Source organism: Citrus clementina, unplaced genomic scaffold (assembly GCF_000493195.1).
Source record: "Citrus clementina cultivar Clemenules unplaced genomic scaffold, Citrus_clementina_v1.0 scaffold_1, whole genome shotgun sequence".
Taxonomy (NCBI): Eukaryota; Viridiplantae; Streptophyta; class Magnoliopsida; order Sapindales; family Rutaceae; genus Citrus; species Citrus x clementina.
The window spans coordinates 6641988-6664029 of NW_006263303.1; the positions used below are offsets into that span (position 1 = coordinate 6641988).

The window sequence follows — 22042 nt, forward strand, 5'->3', positions numbered from 1 at the left end:
TATTAAAATATGCTAATAATTCTTTAATATAATCTAAATTTCTTCTTAATGTATTAATATTCATAGTTTCGAAGAATTTTCCTAGTCCTAGTATTAGCTCTTCTAGCTTTTCAATATTGACTCCTAAGTGTTGTCCTAAGTTGATTAGTAAGTCTACTATGAAATTTTATTGACTATTGCTAGTATGTGGAATATGTTTAAATTGATTTTCTAAATGTTCAATATTACAACTAATTTTTATTCTCTCTGTTAAATTTAATTTTTTTTCTATGATGGCTAATTTCTAAATCTAAATATTCTAATTTCTGGAAATCCATAAACTAATTTGCTAAATATTGTAATTTATTTCTAATTTTTAATGCTAGATTCTCGTATTTGTCTAATAATTTCATTTGCTTGTTAATATTATAATATTGTAAATTATACCTTCTAAAATTAAATATGGGCAAAATTGTAAAAGCGTAATGTTTAATATTTATTTTTCTTTCTATTTTAGGAGGTAAATGAGATGTGTAATCTACTGGAAACTTAATATTTCCTAATATTTCTTCTAATAACATGTCTAAATGTAACTATTCACCACTAATTCTTGTTACTTCAGTTTCTACAATTTCTAAAGCACTTTCTAAAATATCTACGTAAGGGTTATTTTCTATCCAAGTATCAGAATCTTTTTCTAAAACAACAAATATACTTTTATAAAAGTTTTCAAGATTTTGTTCAAATTTAGCAATGATGGAAAATATATCATGAAGTAAACGAAGTCTGTTTATAACTACTCATAAAAAATATTTAAAATAAGAACTCTGATACCAAAGAAGAGGAAAGAGAAAACAGAGGTAGTATGACATCAGTTTTGGTTTTATTGATTATTTACCATATATTATTTGATAATTAATTTTGTGTTAAATATATATAAATTATTATTTTTAAATAATATTGCCATATATTATTTGATATTTATATCATAAATGTGTAATCATGTTGAGGTAGTTCGACACAGTAAATAATCGTGTCGTGTCGTATCAACCCATTTATTAATCATATCAATATTTGTTAACACGAATACAGAAAAGTCATGCTGCATCTGTGTCATGTAATCGTGTCATAACCCATTTTGCCAGTTCTATACAAAACTAAAACTTTGACCACGGCAGACATCTCCCCATCTCAGTATTAAGGGTTAATTTCAAATTATCTCTCTCGTCAATTGACTATCTTCAAATCACTCCCTCTTTGAAAATCTCAATTTACTCCCATTTTTGTTAAGAAGACCCAAAAAAAAAGTTCATCAACCCATCCCCAATCTGTTTCCTTATCTTTTCAACAAAAATAAAGATAAGTTAAAGGTTTTCAAAATAAAAAGGTGATTTAAGGGCAATCAATTCGTAATGTGGATAATCCAAAATTTACCCCATTAGTTAAATATGGCCTTGAGGTTCAACTGAACAAATAACGTGACACTGTCGACATGTTTTTAGCTTGGACTGTTTTTCCACACGAGTTGATTTACACCACTTGGACACAGAACATGACTTGATAACTGATTAAGGGAGAGAGATTGACGGCAGAACAATTTCTGGGTCCAGGCAAATGGGTATAGGAAATAGCTTCTTGACGGGGTCCATACCACCAACACCTGTGTGCCAAACAGTTCGTTAGCACTACTAACATTTGGGTTTCTTTACCTTTATGAATCTGAATCACATCAGCGGTGATAAACCCTCCTTGTTCTGGTTTAATTCACATTTTATTTCATCTTACAGGCTCAACAAGCATTAGCTGATCACCATGAAAAATGATTTGACAACAACTAAATTAGCATGTCAGCACGGCTGCTGGCATACAAACATGTGATACAATATATTATTATTATCCTTCAGTTTACAATGAGTAAGGATGTTTTGCATAAAAACTGTTGTATTCAATAAGCAAAACACGAGGTGCAATACATTATAAATCTAAGATACAATTAGCTTAAAGCCGATTATAATCTTCAATAATTACTCAAACAAATAGAAAGGAAAATTTCTTCGCACTTTCACAGTACCTCAACACTTGCCAAGATCAAAAGAACCTTACAGAAAAACCAGCATTGGTTTTTGTGGCTTTTAAGGGGCCAAATTCATCAAAATCAGAATCTGAACCCATGTCATCGTACCATCCTCCGTGAGAATCCTCATCATGATTACTCTTTGTCAATGGAACATGCAGCTCAGATGCTGGGACTGGAAGGGGCTCTTCATTGAAATACTTGTCCTGGAGCAGTTCCATGGCAGTGGCTCTGGCAGCTGGATCATAACAAATAAGTTTCTTGACGAGAGAGATTTCATCAATGGACCGGCTAGGCAGGCAGGACTCCAGACCAGCTGGGTTCTCTACCTTGTTAAATGAAATCGTTCTGTAATCAGGAAGTTCAGCACAGCCCGGCCAGACCTCTTCGTTTAAATTGCCCAGAACACTAATAATTCTAGCAAGCTGGTCAATATCAGAACTCCCAGGAAAAAGGGGTTGCAGGGTTAGAAGTTCTGCAAATATGCAGCCTAATGACCACAGATCAACCTCAAGTCCATAGGATGTGGATCCATAAAGTAGTTCAGGGGCCCTGAACCAGCGAGTTCCAACACAGGAAGTGAGGGCACCTTGTCTACCATCTCCACCGTCCTCTGCGTCATAAGAATAGGTACCCTTGAAAAGATCATCTTCTACATCGCTGGTTGTGCATGTTGCAAAACATGACGTATCTCCATCATGAACATTCGTATCCTTATCAGTCTCATCTATGGAGTTCTTAGCCTTTAGTTCGTCTAATGCCCTAAAATAATCTTCTCTACTCATTATACCCTGCTCTTGATTAACATCTCCTTCTGGGGATGCATCTTCTACCTCAAGATCAACTTGTGGAGCTTCAGACATGTTATCTTGATATGGAGCATTGGATTCACAAGGCTGAGAATTACCATCAGGAGCATTGAATTCATTACCCAGGAGTATCCTTGCCTGTAAACAAAATCAAACAGAAGAACAATTCACATTCATTCAGAAAACAGCATAAACTACTCTAAATGCTTATAGAAAGCACAAATGATACGGAGAAAATGACACATGATTGTGTGTTATATACGTCATCGTTTCTGAGATTCACTCCAAAACAATTGGCCGCCACAAGATGAGTAGTAATTAAACCACAAACTTGCAGCGAAAGGACTCAGATTCTTCAAATTTAGAGAGGAATGATTAATCCTTAATAAAAATCAGACCTGTATCTGTCAGATGATTGGTTTCAACTAAATCAAGGTTCCACAATTGTCATAAGCATACATATTATAAACTATAAATTCACAAACATTGGTGTCTATCATAATGCATGTCGTTTTCTCAATGGCATAAAATAATTGAGGCATTAAATTAAAAAAAAAAAGAATTTTGAAGCAAATTACCTGGCCAAAATCGGCCAACTTGAGAACCCCATCATCGCCGATCAACAAATTCCCAGGCTTCAAATCCCGATGAACGATCGTATTCCTGTGACAGGCGTCCACTCCACACAAAATCTGGACCATCCATCTCTTAATCTCACCGACGCTGATTCCACGATCGCCCCCGCCCTCTCTCTTCTTCTTGGACTCCGCAATCACCGTCGCCAAATCGGTCTTGAGAAACTCCAGCACCAGCACGGCGTCCTCGTCCTCCCGCCAAAAGTACTCGTGCAAAACCACCACGTTCGGCGAGTTCTGTAGGATCTGCAGCGCCTCGATTTCTCGGAACGCCGATTGGTAGTCGTGGACCTCCTTCAGCGCGACGATCAGGTTGTCCGATAATCGCCGGCCCTTGTACACGTCGGAGTACGCGCCGGAGCCCACGCACTCGAGGATTTCGTATTTGGCAATGATCTCGGGTCGGGTATGGATGCTCCAGCTCTTGGGCAACGGTTGCTCCATTTATATGTTGTTTTTGTTTTGTTTTGTCGATTTGTATTGTGTTGTGTTTGGTTTTTTTTTTATCGTTCTTTCAGTTATTTAACTGCAGGGATCAGTTATCTGAGGAAGAAGAGGAGGAAAGTGAAATTACCATAACGCCCTCGTTCTCGAATTAATTGTTGTACGTTTTTATTGTCCTAAAAAAATGAGAGTAGCTGAGTAGGTTGGTTTATTTAATTTTTTTTAATATACTATTAGAGAGAATTTTATTATTAATTATTGAAACTCAAAAATAAAACCCTTTTATTTCAATAAGAAAGAAAATTAGAGTATGCAGAACTAGAAAGAAACACTTGAACAATTCTTATTTTGGACCAAATTGTTTAACATCATATACTTAACTTGACCGTTAACAAACATATTAGCAAGCAAGAATACAAGACTGTCCATTTGATGGCTTGATAACAATTGGACCGATTGGCCGCGGCCCAGATTTTAGATGATACTTATGAATGCACTTTTGGATGCCAAAAAAAATAATAATAATCTAATGGTAGATCCAGGATCAGCTGCCTTTACTTTTCAAATTCCTCACGAAAAGAAAAAGGGTACCATTCGAGTATAATTCTTCTGTCTCTACGGTACAACTTACAATATAGTAAAATGTTGATAATAAATATTAAATAAATTAATAATTATAATTAAATAATCAAATTCTCTGATCCCAATTTGGGAAAATATATTAAATTAACCATTTCGCTAAATGCATGATGTAATATTTGTTTTTTTGAATTATTTAGGGTGCAATGAAGATATAAATAAACAATTAATCAACTGAAAAAACTCAAAGTTCATAACACTAAAGATTTTTTTTTCCTTACAATTTCAATTGTTTGAATTTAACTCTTTGCAAAATAAAAATTTAAAATTGTTTTTTTTTAAAAAAAAAATAATTGAACTTAGGAATTTTTGTAGAACCATACTATTATAAAAAGTAGTTGTTCAAGGAGATTAAAAAATTGACACCCCCAATCTAATGGTAGAAAGAACCTTTAACTTTATGAATCTCCATCCACATCACAAAATATTAACATCAAAATAATTGTAACATCAGAAGAAACCCCAAATTACAACATAATTTACTTCCAAAAAGCGCTGGAGAGAATGAACAATTCCCTCCATTCTTGTCCAAGTCAGTCTGTAGGATACAAACATGTAACTATTTTCGCTTTAGTTCAAACTATATAGCTGCAGCTACACTGCACACAAAAGGGCTTTCAGAAAACATTCACAAAACAGCAAGGTTTGGGAAAAGTGCTTCATTACTGTCCGTCTGTCCAGCTTTCACCATTATTAAGCTGCACAACCTCCACACACGATACTCCTTCTGTCGGCAAAACATGAAAATAAGCAGAAAAAGTCAGGTAAGGTCGATGCACCTGAAAAATATTCAACAAAACTAACACAAAGCCATGTAATGCACATGGTTATACTCAAGCGAAACAGTTCAAATTTTATTATTATCTGAGAACATGAAAGGTGAATGATTGTTGTCCCGATTAGACTGGGCGAAGGTGAAGTACTTACGCAATTGAGCAACTGGATCGTCTGTGCCTTTTCTTCCTTGCCATCATCTCCTTCCTCCTTGGAGGTTGAAGAACAACTTTGATTGCAGTGTCAAAAACAGCTTTGACATTCTGATTATTTAAAAAATAAAATAAAGCACATAAGCGGTACTTTTCAACACGTAAATGAAAATGAAATGGGTTCCAGCTTACCAAGTTCAATGAGATGAAATCAACATCAAATGATCAAACTTGCAGTTCACCAAGTACTTTACCTGCTGAGTCTTAGAGCTGCATTCAATGTATGCAGCCGCACCAATTTGTTTTCTCAGCTCCTCTCCCTGTTTTATTATATGCTGATTGAGCTACTTTCTCACAACAAACTAAATGCTTTCCAAGAAAACAAAATGTAAAGAGAGAGCAAATAAGAGTGATTCACATACCTGGGCAGTTGTTATGACATTAGATCCCACATGATCAGCTAGATACCCTCTGTCTTCACGAAGATCTGATATAGATAAAAGGGTTAATGCGCTTGAGATTTAATCATAACATTTACTTGTCTCTACAGGGGAATTCTATTTGCATCATCATATTGCAAATTTCTCAAAAATCTTGCCTACCTAGCTTTGTTCCAACAAGAACAATCGGTACATTGGGTGCGAATCGTCGAAGTTCAGGCATCCACTGAGAAGAAATTAAGGGAAAAAAAAGGAAGAAATTAGTAAATGATAAATGGAATTCATAATACATAAATATTACTTCTGACGAAAAAGCTATCCAAAGAAACGTAAATTCATGGGACTAAAGTGTAAAGCAACACACACACAGGCTTTAATTAATTTAAAAAGACCAACTTTCGTGAAACATGATTTAAAAGTAGCCACAACCAAAGAGACATAATAAAAGTAGAAAAAGAGATAAAGGGCTGAGCAGGGGAAAAGACATTAATATTAATTGAAAATCATTACCTTCTTAAGAACGTTTTCATAACTTGCCCTACTAATTAATGAGAAAGCCAGTACAAAAATGTCTGCACCTCTGTAACTCAGTGGCCTCAACCTGCTATAATCTTCCTGCCCTTTAAATCAAAGCAAGCATATTACCAGATTAACAGTTAGTTAGACCAAAAAAAAAAAAACAATTACACCTACTTAGGAAACTCTCAGCAATAAAACCTAAAACTAACATTATCTTGTAACAAGAATAAGACGGATACCTGCAGTATCCCATAAGCCCAGGTTCACAATACTACCATCAACAGCAACATTGGCACTGAAATTATCAAACACTGTGGGTATGTAATCCTGGGAAACAAAAAAAAAAAAAAACAACAACAATATGAGTCAGAGAGATCCCAAGTTCAGGGCTTCATCTAAACCCCTGTCAGCATCTACAATATTATAAAACCCCATATAGATAAATAACATAAAAAATTCAAAAATCGGAACACGAGAAAAATTTTATGGCCAAGAAAAGGGAATTTTTTTTTTTTTTTTTATAGATGGGTATTTAAAGACTTACAGTGGGGAACTTGTTACTTGTGTAACAAATGAGCATACATGTCTTCCCAACAGCTCCATCTCCAACTGTAACACATTTAATGAACTTTGATGCACTCATCCTCCCTTTAGCTACAGCAATTAAAAAGGCCAGCTAAAGAAAGAAACCAAAGATGCTTCAAACAGAAAAAAGTTAAAGACCCGCCCTCAAAGAAGAAGAAAGAAGGAAAGAAGGAAAGAAGGAAAGAAGGAAAGAGAACTGTGCCTGCAATTGCTCAAAGCTTTTGAGTCTTGGGATGATATAAAAGTGGAAAAAATGTGGCCTCTTGTCCTGCGCTTGCAGTTTCAAGAATACAAAGTAACATTAAAATATTGACAGTTATTTAGTTGTCTACAGTCAAAAGGGTCTCCCTCTCTCACAGTCACTGCACTTTTTTCGTCCCTCTCGATAAATTTCAAAAATATAACGGAAAAATTCTATTTTTTGAATTGCAAGCATTGGGCCCCTCTAGTCTCAAACGGCACGTATTGATTTGGCCGTTTGGTTTGGCCCTCTTTATTGCTGGTTTCCAGCTCTGTAATTGACATTATTTATTGCTTGCAGTGGCTACTATCTGCCTACCATTAGAAGCTTTCAACTACTACTCTTTGCAATAAATTTTATTCCTTCACTTATTTTCATTATTTTGTTAACTTTTTTTTTTTCCCGAATAGATTCAGTTTGTTCTAAGATTATAAATATCAATAAGTAATGTGTTCTGTTTAAAATTAGGATATTGTAATTTTTAAATTATAGTTATTGTAAAAAAATTATAATTAAAAAATAAAAATTAATAATTATAAATAATAATTTTAATAAAATTATTAAAGACTAATAATTTTTTTATTATATAAATAAAAAATCAAATCAACACATCTTTCGAACTACAACAATTAATATTATCAAATATTTTAATATTATATTTTTTAAATTACAATTGTATAATCTCAATCTAAAAAATACTCGTAATGTAATTAAAAATAATAACACGTTGATATTGAAGGAAGAACAGATAACTCATGCTCGCCGTGGCTCATTGTGATAAATTTTCTCGGTAATACCATCTCAAATCAAAACAACAGCTAGAGACCAAATAGGCAGCAGTTGTTTAACAAAGTCTTGCTAGTCGTGTAACAAAACGAAATGGGAATGGATTTTTATTTTATTTTATTTTATTTTGAACCAGATTAAATGCGACCGTTGCATATTTACTCGAGCATTAAATATATCATACCTCTATCAAAATCAATGCTTCTATTCATACACGTGCTACGCCCTATGAAAATGGGTCATTGACTCCTTTGTCCTTTTCTCTGAATTGCCGACCAATGCTTCTCCTTTCTCACTTCATTTAGTTTGGCACAAATCTCAAAATTTTCAGCTGTTTTATCTCCTATGTTGTATTGTGCATATATAATTGTTTAGAGAAGTTGTTAATGCTTAACAGTTTAAACACCAACAATTGGCGGTAGCAGGATAAATATCAAATTATAAGTCGTTGTTGCTAATAATTGATATATGAATAAGAATCCTCTCCCTTTTTTTTCCCCCCTCGTTGGTTAATAAGTTATGAAGCTTACGATAAGAACAATATAATACTTAATAGAGTAGTTTTCCATTAACACATGGAAAACTCTTAAACCCTCACATACATTGGAATTTGGAAATAATTTCGTTCAGTATATATAGTTTGTAAGTTGGCCTGAGAATAATTTTTTTTTTCTTAACCACGAGATATTTTGGGGAGGGTTTCAATTGTAGAAGACACCTTTAAACTTGTATCACAACTCAGATTAGAAGTTCCCACTCCCTGCTCGAACCGGAAGGCACAAGTTCTCCCAACAAATGCGACTTCCATGCGACTCGAACTGGAGAGCAAACCCAATCAAATCATTTAAGGGAGACTCCATTATCAATGGAGCCATCACTTTATTGGTGCTGAGAATAATTTTATTATAAATTAGGTGAAAACACAAATGCGATTAATTAGCTTAAAGGAGTTGAAAATTGTGTCATACAGGCTAGGAATCATCTAAGATCCGACCCTCCACCAAGAGCATGCCTCGGAGACCCCGTGATCAAAGCTAATTAAACTTACACTATTAATGATAGAAAAAGAAATTATGATTGACAATTAAAAAATATTAACCAGTTGCATGGACGGGCAAGCAAGAGACAATTGGATCTATTTCAGCATTGTCTAGTAAGTAGTAACAAGATGTGATCACTCTTGTCCAAAGTCCAAAGATGAACTTGCAAGCTATGGTAAATTAAAAATAAATAAATAATAAAACTAGTACTGTCGGTGGACTAACAGCAGCATAATAATTTATCATTTGTTCGAAGCACGGTAGCCATGTTCAGTTTGAAATGTGTTGTTATTAAGGGTTAATATATAATTATATACAAGTGGTGATTTTCTAAATCAATAATGCAACTTTATTTTATCAACTAAAACCGTACTCTTATTGGTTGATGTAGAAATAAATCTAACACGAATCAAGCAATCGGGTCACGCGAATCTTTAAAAACATATCACAACATATTCTTTAAGGACAGATCCCATCCAATTTCTTTCAATCTTTAAACACAAAATGTTAGGACTCTTCACGAACGGATCGTCACCAGGTTATTATGATTTCTACTGTACTTATTTCTATTCACTCATGTAGTATATCTATGATAAAATTGTTGTGTTTTAATTAAAATAACCTTTTTGAAGTTATTTGAATTACCTAGACCTTATGTCATCAATTCAAATAAAACACTAAACTATCTCATATGAATCCTTGATAAGTTATACAATATTAAATTTATTTCTCATATTACATATAGTCAGCTTATTATGGACACCTAAATTTAACAATAAGTTTCAATATTTCATATAAATGAGGAAGGAAATTAATGTATTGCACTATCGAAAATCGTCCACAATGATCAGCTTGCACTTTTTCTCATTTTACTTTCATTTTTTAACGAAAATAAAATGAAAATTAATTGGAACAATAGTCCTTGCCCTCGAAATTCAGATTTCTTATCTATAATTTTTTTTGGATTTTTATGATTTTTATTTTTTTAAAAGAGAAGGAAGAGTCTTAATCTTTTAGCTCCCTATTTTTTTTTCTAATTTTAAATTTTGATGATCAACTAAAAAAAAGAAGTGCATGAAAACCACACTGGAGATGTTTGGATAATAATTATGATTGATGCAAATGGGATTTTTTTTAAAAAAAAATCTAAAATAGTCGTGCATTCCAAGTCACGTTTTTCAAATAGATATAAAATCTCATTTGTGCTGTGATAGCTTTATTAATACAGGTCAAGTCTTAATAGATGTATGATTAAATAATAGAAATTAACCAATGGACTTTGGCCTATGTACTCATGTCTTAGTTATTGTTGGGATTCGATTTCCCTCTAATTAAATTAGTAGGAGTAAAATGTCTTCTCATTAATAGGATAGAATAGATATCCCTTTAGTGTTAATTGTGAGTAAAAATTTAATTTGTATCATAATAAAATTATTAATGATGGTCCCCATAGATTTTTTATTGTAAATACTAGTAAAAATTATGATTGCAATACATTAATATATTAAAAAATTAAAAATTAAAAAGATAAAATATGATTGACGCATGTCTTTAATTTATTAGCCCTACGCAAAAACTGCTGAGCTTTGCGAGGGCTTGCAACCGAAAAATGATGTTCGCCCTGAAATTAAATCACTAATAAACTCTAGCCAAGTGTAATTTTTTTCTTTTACTTTTATCATCATCATCATCATCATCATCATCATAATAATAATAATAATTAAATTATTATTATTGGTTGTGTCTTGGTGGGGTTTAGCCGGAGTTTTTATTCGGAATATAAATTGTTGCTCTACAAAGTCAGCAACAAAACACTCATGTTGTGTTTATTTGTCAGTAATCGGAATGGATTGAAATTGGAATTAACTAGAATGGGAATGGGGAATGAGAATCATAATAAGTTATTTATTTAACCTACAGGAATTGGAATTAAAATGAGATATAATCTCATTAATGTGTTTATTTTATTTTGGAATCGGAATCGGAATTGGTTAGGTTGTAACAAATTACTAAAAAGTACATAATCAATTATTGCCATAATTATTATTTTATATTTTAATTATAGTGATTATTTATTCAAAAATTATTATTATTAATTATTGTCAATAACATATTAATATATTAATTAATTGTAAATTTTTAATTAATTAATTATAATAATATACTAATTAATTATATTAGTTATTATAATAAAATATATTAATTATTGTGATTATTTATTCAAAAACTATAATTATTAATATATTATTTTTAATAATATACTAATATATTAATTAATAGTAATAGTTATATTAATTAATTATAATAAAAGTATACTAATTATTTTGATTATTTATCAAAAATTATAATTATTAATAATTATTGTTAATAATATATTAATATATTAATTAATAGTAACAATTATATTAATTAATTACTTAATAATAATATATGAACTAATTATAATAATTATTAATATAATTATTATAGTAGTATATTAATTCATTAATTAATTATAATATATTAATTAATTAATTATAATAATATATTAATTAATCATAAATAATGACAATATGGGTATTTTTAATTTTTGGGGAGGGCAAAATAGTCAATCCCGGAAATGGGAGACTCATTCCCACCTTCCCCTTGGAATGAGTCTCCCATTCTTCATTCCCAAATTATGGTATAACAAATAATATAGTATTGTCTGATTCGTGAGGATAACAAAAAGTCTTGGCAGCGCCAAAAGGAAAAATAGTAATAAAGGGCATATTTGTTACAGTACTAGCAATTCGATGAGTCTTCTTCGCAAAAAAAGAAGCCCTTTTATTATTATTCATTGTTAATAAAACAACTAAATGAAATTTGTTTTTAATCGGTTTTGGTTCTTCTTTACCCCATAGAGATATTGAATATAAGTAAACGTTGTCAATGATTTCGATTCTAGATTCCAATTCCTCAATTTGAGAAGTAAACACAACATCAATGCAGTAGGCATGCATTAGGGTCCCAAGATGACAAGATGTTTTCGCATATTTTCTCGAGAACATCACATTTTCAACAAATTATTTCATTTATAATCAATCCATTTTCTTTTCTTTTTATTTTCTACATGTCACTTTTAGCTCTTCAAAATAAATTACAAAACTTTAGAATAATTTATTATTCATTTCCTATTTCTTACCAATCAAGAATTCTTATACTGAGATTGCTTTCAAATTATAATTTAATATATGTGTAATTTATCATAATGATTGACATTAAAATATTTGATCATCTGTAAAATTTTTTAATTTATGTGTAAAGTAACAACAAGATTGTAAAAGAAAAAAAATAATAGATTATTATTTTGAATTTTAACAATAAAAAATTAAATTAAAAAAGAGTGCATTTAAAAAAAGACTTTTTTTATATTAAAAAAAAACTAACTGAAGAAAATGGTTTTATGAGGAGATTAGAGATAATCAACTTTTTTTTTTCTTTTATTAGGCTTTATTTCTCCAACCCATGTAACTTAAATCCAAATTCAAGACCAAATGATAAAACGATTATTTTATAATTACCACTTTATTTGATAGAAGGATTGCAAATCACAATCTCAATCACTTGTCTCAGTTGTGATTAGGATGGCAATGGATAGGGTCGATGGTCGGGTATGGGTTTGCCGCTACTACCCCCACACCCAAAAAAAAAAAAAATTAAATTATCAAATTGGCACTATTCAAACTGTGGTTTTTTTTAAAGGAAATTCGTCTATTAATGGTGCGTTTATTTCATGAAATGAGAATGAGATTCTAATATTTACTTAGTAAAAATAAATAGAAATGAGAATGTGTTGAAATGTCATTGATGTGTTTACTTAGCAAAATAAATGGAAATAAGAAATGAGAATGAGAATCAATTATCAAAATACCCATAGTATTAAATAATATAAGTTTTATTAACTAGATATATGTATAAATATTATTATAAAAATAATATTAATTAAAAAAAATTAATAATAATAATAACGATATTTAAAATAATAAAATTAATTGTGATTTGAATGAGGGTAATTTAAAAAATATAAAAAAATTAGAAGGATACAAAAATTAGTTGAGAGAATGAGAATCTCCATTTCCAACCCCCCCTGGGAATGAGATTCTTATTCCTTATTTTTAAATTGTGTGAAACCTACACATTTTATTCCCATTTCTAAATTATATTTTATTAAGTAAACATGAATTTTATTCTTATTACTTTATTCATATTTCTTAAACTCTAAAGTAAACACACCATAAGAGTTTAACCAAACTCGCATCGACACGACACCTAATAGATTTTTTTAATTCTCATATCTGAAAAAAAATACATATTTTAAATTATTAATTTCTAAAATTAGCCTATAAATTTACAGGACATTGACCATGCTTTTGCAAAAACATAAAAATTACCAAAAAAATAAAAAGACAAAAGAATTATGCACGCATGAAAATTCCAGAGCAGTAAAAAGTCTCATACCAATAATAACGGTGACTTTGCCGTACTAATAGCTGTGTCCAAAGGGAAAGGAATGTTTTCTCACTTTGGGTGAAAATTATAGCAAACCCAGTGCCCAGGGGATTTATTTCAAACTACAAGCCATGCGTATATCATATTAGTATAATAATCATTTGCCAATAAAACCTCACAGTCCTACGTAACAGCCTGTGATGCAATATTGCAATTGCCTTCAAACACCACCGATGGCTGTGAGCCTGTGATGCAATATTGCAATTGCCTTCAAACACCACCGATGGCAGCTCGCCTTTCCGCAAAATAGAATAAAATACACAAAAACACACCCTTTATTCCGATAAAGATGAACAACAGTTTAAACAAAAGACTTCTCGCGTCATACATAACAATATTCGAGATCCACTGGTTTATATTCATCCTAAGCATAGCACAGCAAAAGGAAGTAATAACTCAACCAACACTAAGCAGCTGGGATGGAACTGCAAATTTAAAGAGCCTTGAGGATGTCATCAGCACTGGAGACTGTGAAATCTCCACCAGATTCAACATTTGCGGCCTTCACCTTGAGGTCATCAACCAAGAGAGCAAACCTCCTTGACCGGGTGCCAAGTCCTTTCTCACTGAGGTCAAGCTCAAGCCCCAAAGCATGGGTGTATTTTGCTGAGCCATCAGCCAGGAACTTCATGCTCTTGTTCTCAGGAAATGTTTTGGCCCATGCCTTCATCACAAATGGGTCATTAACTGCAAATTGATTACAAGAGCCCCCGGGGGCAAAAAAAAGAAAAAAGAAGGAATGCTTAGGTTAGACTGTAAGAAATTGATCCACAAAATATGCAAAGTTAGTTTTTGCGGGAGTTTAGACAAGTCATGTTCAACACAAGTGGGGTCATTAACTGCAAAGCGATTGGGAGGGGGAAAAAAAATTAGAGCTTGCATCAGAATGAAAGAAATGTAGGCAGTAATTATGCAAAATCAGTTTCACAGGCATTTAAACAAAGTCATGAGATTCAATGGTCATCCGAACTGCAGTTGATGACTGAAATTACAAGCCACCACCTCTATTTCGTGCTATAATTTTGTGCCACAACAGAGCTGACTTGAATGAAATAAACCTATACACTCAATAAGTTCATCAATGAAACACAATCTTCAAATTCTCATTTTCAATATTGATAGATCCTCAATTTATAAATCTAATTTGATTAAAAAAACCCAAAATAAGTCTCTGAATTAAAGACCACAATTCCAAGTCTTGAGCATAAAATTTCAAGAAGGAGCCATTTAAGTTGATTAAACATGTCAATTCTCAATTTTTCTTCTTTTTGATTTAAGATCATCTTTAACACGAGTTATTAAAGATCCACGACAGAAGATATGTCAAAGAAAACGCAACATAATTTATTAGAATAATAAAAGTAAGCAATGTACCGCTTATGCAGAGAATTTCATCGACGCCTTTTGAATTCAACTCATCAGCCTTCTCGATGAATCCAGGCACATGCTTCAAGCTACAGGAGGGGCATTTCCGGGTTAAGACAATCGACAAAACCGAAAAAAAAATTTAAAAAAACTGAACCTACAAAAAGAACGAGAGCGACCACCGGGAATAGGAATAGCCGGTGATCGAAGAGCATAAGAGAGTGAAATAATATTACCTGCAAGTAGGAGTGAAAGCACCGGGGACGCCAAAGAGGATGACCTTTTTACCGGCAGCGAGCGAGTGTACGGACACTTGCTGCAACTGATCTTGTTCGTCGAAGTAAGCGAGAGTACCGTCCGGCAAGGGGTCACCGACTGCGATAGGAGCCATTTAGAGATAGAATCTGATCCGCGCCTGTGATTAAATACACGATTACCACCGTAGGGCGAGAGCTTTTTGCATTTGAGGCAAAGCATTGGCCTGCGAAGGAGGATATTTATAGCATTTAGTGGATGCGATATTCTTATTAAATGGATTTAAGACAAGCTTGGCGTCCGCCCCAGTCTTTTTGGGTCAAAGAGTTTTGTCAATTCAGCGAATACAAATATGCCAAATGGCCAATAGGTTTGACATGGGCCCACTTGGCTACACCGTTTAATCACGGGAGAGCACTGATACTTCGTCTAAATACTTACGCTGGCAACAGAATGAGATGGATCGACATCTTATCTAATAATTAATCAGAACAAAAACATTTTTTCATCCTGTTTCGATTGGGATTCAGAATTTTGATCGGGATCCTAAATTGTTCTAAATAACATGAGTTTTTTGACATATGATATAGATTTGGTAAAAGGACAACTTATCATACCATTATAACCGATATGTCATACATATATAATTAATTTATTAGATATATATAATTTGTTAAACTACTTGTCATACATTTTTAAAATTTGAAATTTCAAAATATTCGAAATCTTAATCAACATTTTAAAATATCACGAATCCCAACACAAATAATGAATCAAAATAAAATTTTACCCCAAATCCTATTTCGAATTGGCCAAGATTCTAAGGGCCTGTTTGGTACTGTTTTATAAGTCATGTTTTCGTTTTTATTTTTATAATACACACATAAAACATGTTTGGTGGATTTTTTTCACAAAACAAATTACAAAATACAAAATTTGGATTCATTATTATAATTATACAACTGAAAACAAGTTAAACATGTTCTCCAAATTTTACAAACTAAACCTAAAAATGAATTAAAAAACAACAAAGAAATCGTGACCCTGCAGCCCTCACTTTTCTCTTCACTGCAGCCCTCACTCTCAATCCAGTTCACTGCAGCTCCCTTTTTCCCCTCAATTTTCTCAATCCAGTTGCAGCAAATCTCTCTCTTGGTCGCTCTTGGTGTGCTAGCCACTGCCGTTGCTCTTTCTCCGCCGTAACCGTTGCTGCTCCGACTCCGTCCAGCTGCTGCTACTCCGACTCCGTCCAGCTGCTGCTACTTCGTCTTTGCTCTCTCGGATATGCACTTGCTCTCTCGGATCTTTGCTCTCTCGGATCTTCGTCTACTGCTACTTCGTTGTCACTTGCCGATATTTATTTTGTTTATAAGCTGAAATTTTTGAGAGATGATTTGAGTGATTTTTAATTCTGGAAATTTCTGAGGTTGTTCATATGTAGTGACAAATTGTTTATTTATGAGCTGAAATTTTTACTCATTTATTTTAGAGATTGTGAAATCTCAATTTGTGTTCAAAAAATAATAATTCTATTTCCAAGTTTGATAATGCAACCTAAATTAAAAAAAAAATCCTTCACAGATTTGTGCGAAAAGGAAGAAAAAGAAATGTACGAGAAAATAATCAAATTGTAACTGGCAATTTGATTGCAGAGTAGAATTAAATTCATTTTTGCATAAACTCCCAAAATCTCTTTTCATAATGCCAAATCATAATCAAGAAGCTTTCTCTCATACGAAATTTTTATAATGAATAAATTTATATTGATATATTAATTCCAAAAGTAATAATTTTGTATAAATCACTTGATGAATTTGTGGGTCTTAAATTGTCCTGGAAAATCTACCCTTTATGCTAGAGATCTTTGATATTTCCGCTATTTTTTTATGAAGAAAATAGACATAAGAGTATGAGAGGAATCTTTATTGGATTAAAATGGGTGTTTTCTTGTTTGTTTTATATATCTTAATTATATAACCCACGAGCTGGAAGCCTAATTTTGCCTGATAAATTTACATTACCGTTTGCGATTAAATCATGTGCGGGGCTGTTGTGTCCTTCTGTGGGAAAGCAAATTCATGCCCATGTGTGTAAATTTGGGCTGAAGTCGCATTCCATAACAGAGAATGCACTTCTAGATTTGTATGGAAAATGTGATGAGCTAATTGAGGCACACAAAGTGTTCGAGGAAATGACTGATAGAGATATAGTTGCTTGGAATAATCTTATTTCTGGGTATGCTAGATTGGGTCAAATGAAGAAAGCAAGAATGCTATTTGATAAGATGCCTTATACGACTATTGTCCCATGGACTGAAATGATTTCGGGGTATACACATATAGGGAGCTATGCTGAAGCACTGGATGTATTTCGGCAAATGCAAATGGTGGGGTATTGAACCTGATGAGATAAGTATCGTATCTGTTTTGCCAGCTTGTGCACAACTAGGATCTCTTGAGCTAGGGGAATGGATTCATATGTATTGTGATAAAAATCACTTGTTGCGGAGGACTGTTATTTGCAATGCTCTCATCGAAATGTACATAAAATGTGGTTGCATCAATCAAGCAAGTCAGCTGTTTGATCAGATGGTAAAAAGAGATGTTGTTTCATGGAGTACCATGATTGGAGGGCTTGCAAATCATGGCAAAGCTCACAAAGCAATTAATCTATTTCACGAAATGCAGAGATGGAATTGCAGCTTTTATGTGGCATGATTACATATGTAATGCATAATTTGTATCATGTAGTTTTTTTATAATTATTTTATTTAAATCATGTGTTGTAATATATATCTTAATTATATAGTGTAAAAACAATGACAATGTCAAACTTCTTTTTAATTAATGTTAATTCTTAAACTTTATTATCATGTAATTTTTTTATATTAAATTTGGTTAAATTATTTTGTTGCATTTGTGTGTATTAGCTAAATAATTATTTTATGACTATAAATATAATGTAAATGATTAGTAAAAATTGTTTTTGAAAAAAACATTACCAAACGCATATTCTCTGTTTTTATCATTTTCAACTGTGTCTACCAAACGCATATTACTGTTTTCAGTTTTAAAATATAGGATACAGAAAATGATACCAAACGCATATTTAAATTCGAAATACAGTAATTGCAAAACACCATTTTCATTTTTGTTTTTATTCTCAGAAAATATAGATTAAAAAACAATACCAAACAGACCCTAAGTCTTGATCGAGACTTGAGGAATTCTACCAACCCTAATCACAATATAAGGTTAATTGAAACGAAGGTAAAACACATCGTTTTCTCCATTTTTTATTAAAAAAAATTATTTACCTCTATGTCTATCACCTTATGTCATCAGTTGGGTCAAATGGTATTTTCCTTTTTGAAAATATAGTACCATGCAATTAGAGGTAGCAAAATTACCCACCTGATTTGAACCCAGACCAGACCCGAGTAATGTGGGTCGGGTATGAAGCCAGGTCGGTCCTGAGTATCGCTTAATAAACATGCAAATCGGATTTTATTAAAAAAAATATAATATATATATTATTTTAAATATTTATATTTATTTGACTCATCTATTACATATATGTAAAGTTTTAAACATTTAAACTTTATATTTTCATGTCCAATTTCATTGAAATAAATTTAAAAATTATGATATTTAAAAAAGTATTAAATTTAAATATTATATATATACATATATAATATTTAAAAAAGTTCAAAATTCAGGTGTAAAAACCCGGATTAAAAACCCCCAACCTGGGTGTCTAAAAATTACATCCTCGCAGGTACAATCATTGCATCTGCCCCAATTTTTTTTGGTCAAAGAGTTTTTTCAATTTGGCGAATACGATATGCTAAATGGCTAATAGGTTTGACTTGGGCCCACTTAGCTACACTGTTTAATCACGAGAGAGCACTGATACCCAAAGAAAATAAGAAAAGGAATGTTTGGCTTGAGAGAAATCTCAGAGAAAATATTTTTCTTATTTCTAGAACTTTCATTCACAATTGAATCAATTACATCACTTGTATTTATACTCATTAATCAATAACAACTTGTAACTAACTAATTGTAAATCTAGCTAATCATTTGTTATGTACATACTACATGTGCTATAACAGACTTCTTTAACCAACTATGTTGAGCTGGTAGCTGAGCTATTACATTGCTTAATAGCTTATGATAGTTTGACTTGTGTTGACTTGAGAAAGCAACACTTGAGTTCTACTTTCTCATGCTCTGCAAAATGTACTACCTTAACAATACTTAGGTCTAAATACTAACTCGGTAGGCAACAAAATGAGACGGATCGAGATTTTTCATTCTATCTAATAATTAATCGGAACAAAAATATTTCTTAATCATGTCCCAATTGAGATTGTGAATTTTGATTGGAATCTCGAATTGTTTTGAATGACATGAGTTTTCTGACATATACTACAAATTCGGTAGAAAAAGTTTTATTATACATCTATAACTGATATGTCATACAATTATGACCGACATATTATATATATTATTTATTAAAACGACTTGTTATACATATGTGATCGACTTGTTAGATGCATGTAACTTATTGAATCGACTTGTCTAGAGATGGCAATTTAACCCGGACTCAGACGAACCCGGATAATCCGGTACGGGTTGAACCCGTACCGGATTAAAAATAAATCCAGATCCAGATGCGATTTTGCCAACCCGGACGTCTTTGGGTCCGGTTCTGGGTTCGCATAAACCCGCATATGCGGAACCCGGACCCGGATGTCCTTATTTTAGCATTATATTTAAATTATTTTTTAAATATAAAAAGGGGAGATAAAGTCAATGCCCTAGTTCACACTTTCACTTCTCAGCCGCCCAATTCATTCTTCTCCTATCTCTTCATCTTTTATCTTCTCTTAATGAAATCATCCTTTTCGTCTCTCTTCAGTTCTTCTCTTCATCAAATCATCATCATTACTTGTCATCACTTCGCAACGCTGTGTTCCCGTTCATCATCATCATCAGCCTCTGTTTGGCAGCCATTTGTCCATCACGATCTTGATTTTGGCTGTCGTTCATCCGCCTTTTGCGAATAACGTTCGCAGCTGTGACATGTTCATCATCATCATATCATCAACAGCCGCTGTTCGTTGCTTTACCAGACGGCGATTGTTGAAGTTTGTGAACTAAATCCCTGAATCGTGGCTGTGACATGAATTGGAGATATGGATTTGTATTTTGTGAATGTTATATCATAGATCTATGGTTTATTACTTTGAAATTTAAAATATGTAAATTTAAAATGGTTTATTGCTTTGTATTTGATTTGGGTAGAATCTGGATTTGTAAATTTGTGAAGTGAATTTGATTTTTTTTTTATTTGTATGTGATCCGGGTTGAAAACCCGCAATCTGGAAACCCGGATTATTCCGGGTTTAACCCGTACCGGACCCAGTGTCATAAAAACCGGGTTTAAATTCGGGTTCGGTACAACATTTTAGTGTCCGGGTCTAGAGTCGGGAAGGCCAAACCCGGACCCGAACCCGGACCCGGTTTTTGCCATCCCTAGACTTGTCATACATTTTTTAAAATCGAGATTTCAGAACATTTAGAATCCATTAACATTTTTAAATATCTTGAATCCCAACTTAAATAGTAAATCAATATAAAATTTTATCCCAAATCCTGTCTCGAACTGGTCGGGATTCTGAATCTCAATCGAGACTCAAGGAATACCAACCCTAATAATAACATAAAGTTGATAGAAATGAAGGTAGAACATATTGTTTACCTCTATTTCTATCAACTTTGTGTATGGATTAGGTCAAATGGCATTTTTCTTTTCTAAAATATAGTACCATGCAATTATCCACACTATTGGGAGTGATGATAAACTGAATAATTATCAAGTTGAATGTGTTCATGCTATAATATGAGCATCTAGTGTTGATTAAGCAATTCATTATCTATTGTCGGGAATGACTTGACATCCAACAAAGAGTTTAATATTGATTTCGGGTGGGAAAATTAGGCTAGAAGTTAGGTCACTTATTGGGAAATGATGAGGAATCCACGACAAAGAATTTAATATCCTTTTGGGTGGAGAGATTAGGCTATTGTCTTGAGTATGGTGCTCGACAAGTGAAGGAAACAGTGTGACTATGAATTGTTCTCTTAGCCCATAAATAGGCTTGTTTATAGCATTGGAAATCATTATAAAAAATTAGCAATCCAAGAAAGTGAACAAAGGAAAGAATTTTGAGAGTTTTTTTTTTAAAATCAAAACTCATGAGTGAAACTCTTATGAGTGTTAGCCTATATGGCTATAAATATTTATTTTGATGATAACAAACCACATGTATTTATTGAGTCAAGATTTATGAATTGTGCTTTTATTATAAACAGTGTGACTATGAATTGTTCTCTTAGCCCATAAATAGGCTTGTTTATAGCATTGGAAATCATTCTAAAAAATTAGCAATCCAAGAAAGTGAACAAAGGAAAGAATTTTGAGAGTTTTTTTTTTAAAATCAAAACTCATGAGTGAAACTCTTATGAGTGTTAGCCTATATGGCTATAAATATTTATTTTGATGATAACAAACCACATGTATTTATTGAGTCAAGATTTATGAATTGTGCTTTTATTATAAGAAAATGATGTTATGGAATTAAAGCATTTTGGACTAAAATGAAAGTATTTTTAAAATCTTTGATAGTATTTTAAATTTCGGATTTGGACCTATTTGACACTATTTAAATGTTTTTGGGCCATTCTATAATTTCATAAAGTTTGGGCGA

The 22042-nt window shown here is 32.4% G+C and overlaps 3 protein-coding genes across 3 annotated transcripts; all 3 read right to left on the bottom strand.

Moving 5' to 3' along the window:
• Positions 1-1960: 1960 nt before the first annotated feature.
• Positions 1961-4107, bottom strand: LOC18055966 (cyclin-dependent kinase F-1). Its single transcript, XM_006451135.2, has 2 exons — positions 3441-4107; positions 1961-3000 (listed from the first exon to the last, which is right to left on the bottom strand). The coding sequence occupies exons 1-2, from the start codon at positions 3939-3941 to the stop codon at positions 2068-2070; spliced, it is 1434 nt and encodes a 477-aa protein (XP_006451198.1). The 5' UTR covers positions 3942-4107; the 3' UTR covers positions 1961-2067.
• An 847-nt stretch (positions 4108-4954) lies between these two features.
• On the bottom strand, positions 4955-7385 carry LOC18055967 (rac-like GTP-binding protein ARAC7). The gene is made up of 8 exons (XM_006451136.2): positions 7010-7385; positions 6705-6792; positions 6457-6566; positions 6109-6172; positions 5929-5993; positions 5761-5826; positions 5508-5617; positions 4955-5307 (listed from the first exon to the last, which is right to left on the bottom strand). The coding sequence occupies exons 1-8, from the start codon at positions 7106-7108 to the stop codon at positions 5274-5276; spliced, it is 636 nt and encodes a 211-aa protein (XP_006451199.1). The 5' UTR covers positions 7109-7385; the 3' UTR covers positions 4955-5273.
• A 6514-nt stretch (positions 7386-13899) lies between these two features.
• LOC18055968 (peroxiredoxin-2) lies at positions 13900-15491 on the bottom strand. Its single transcript, XM_006451138.2, has 3 exons — positions 15249-15491; positions 15022-15101; positions 13900-14334 (listed from the first exon to the last, which is right to left on the bottom strand). The coding sequence occupies exons 1-3, from the start codon at positions 15401-15403 to the stop codon at positions 14081-14083; spliced, it is 489 nt and encodes a 162-aa protein (XP_006451201.1). The 5' UTR covers positions 15404-15491; the 3' UTR covers positions 13900-14080.
• Between the last annotated feature and the right edge of the window lie 6551 nt (positions 15492-22042).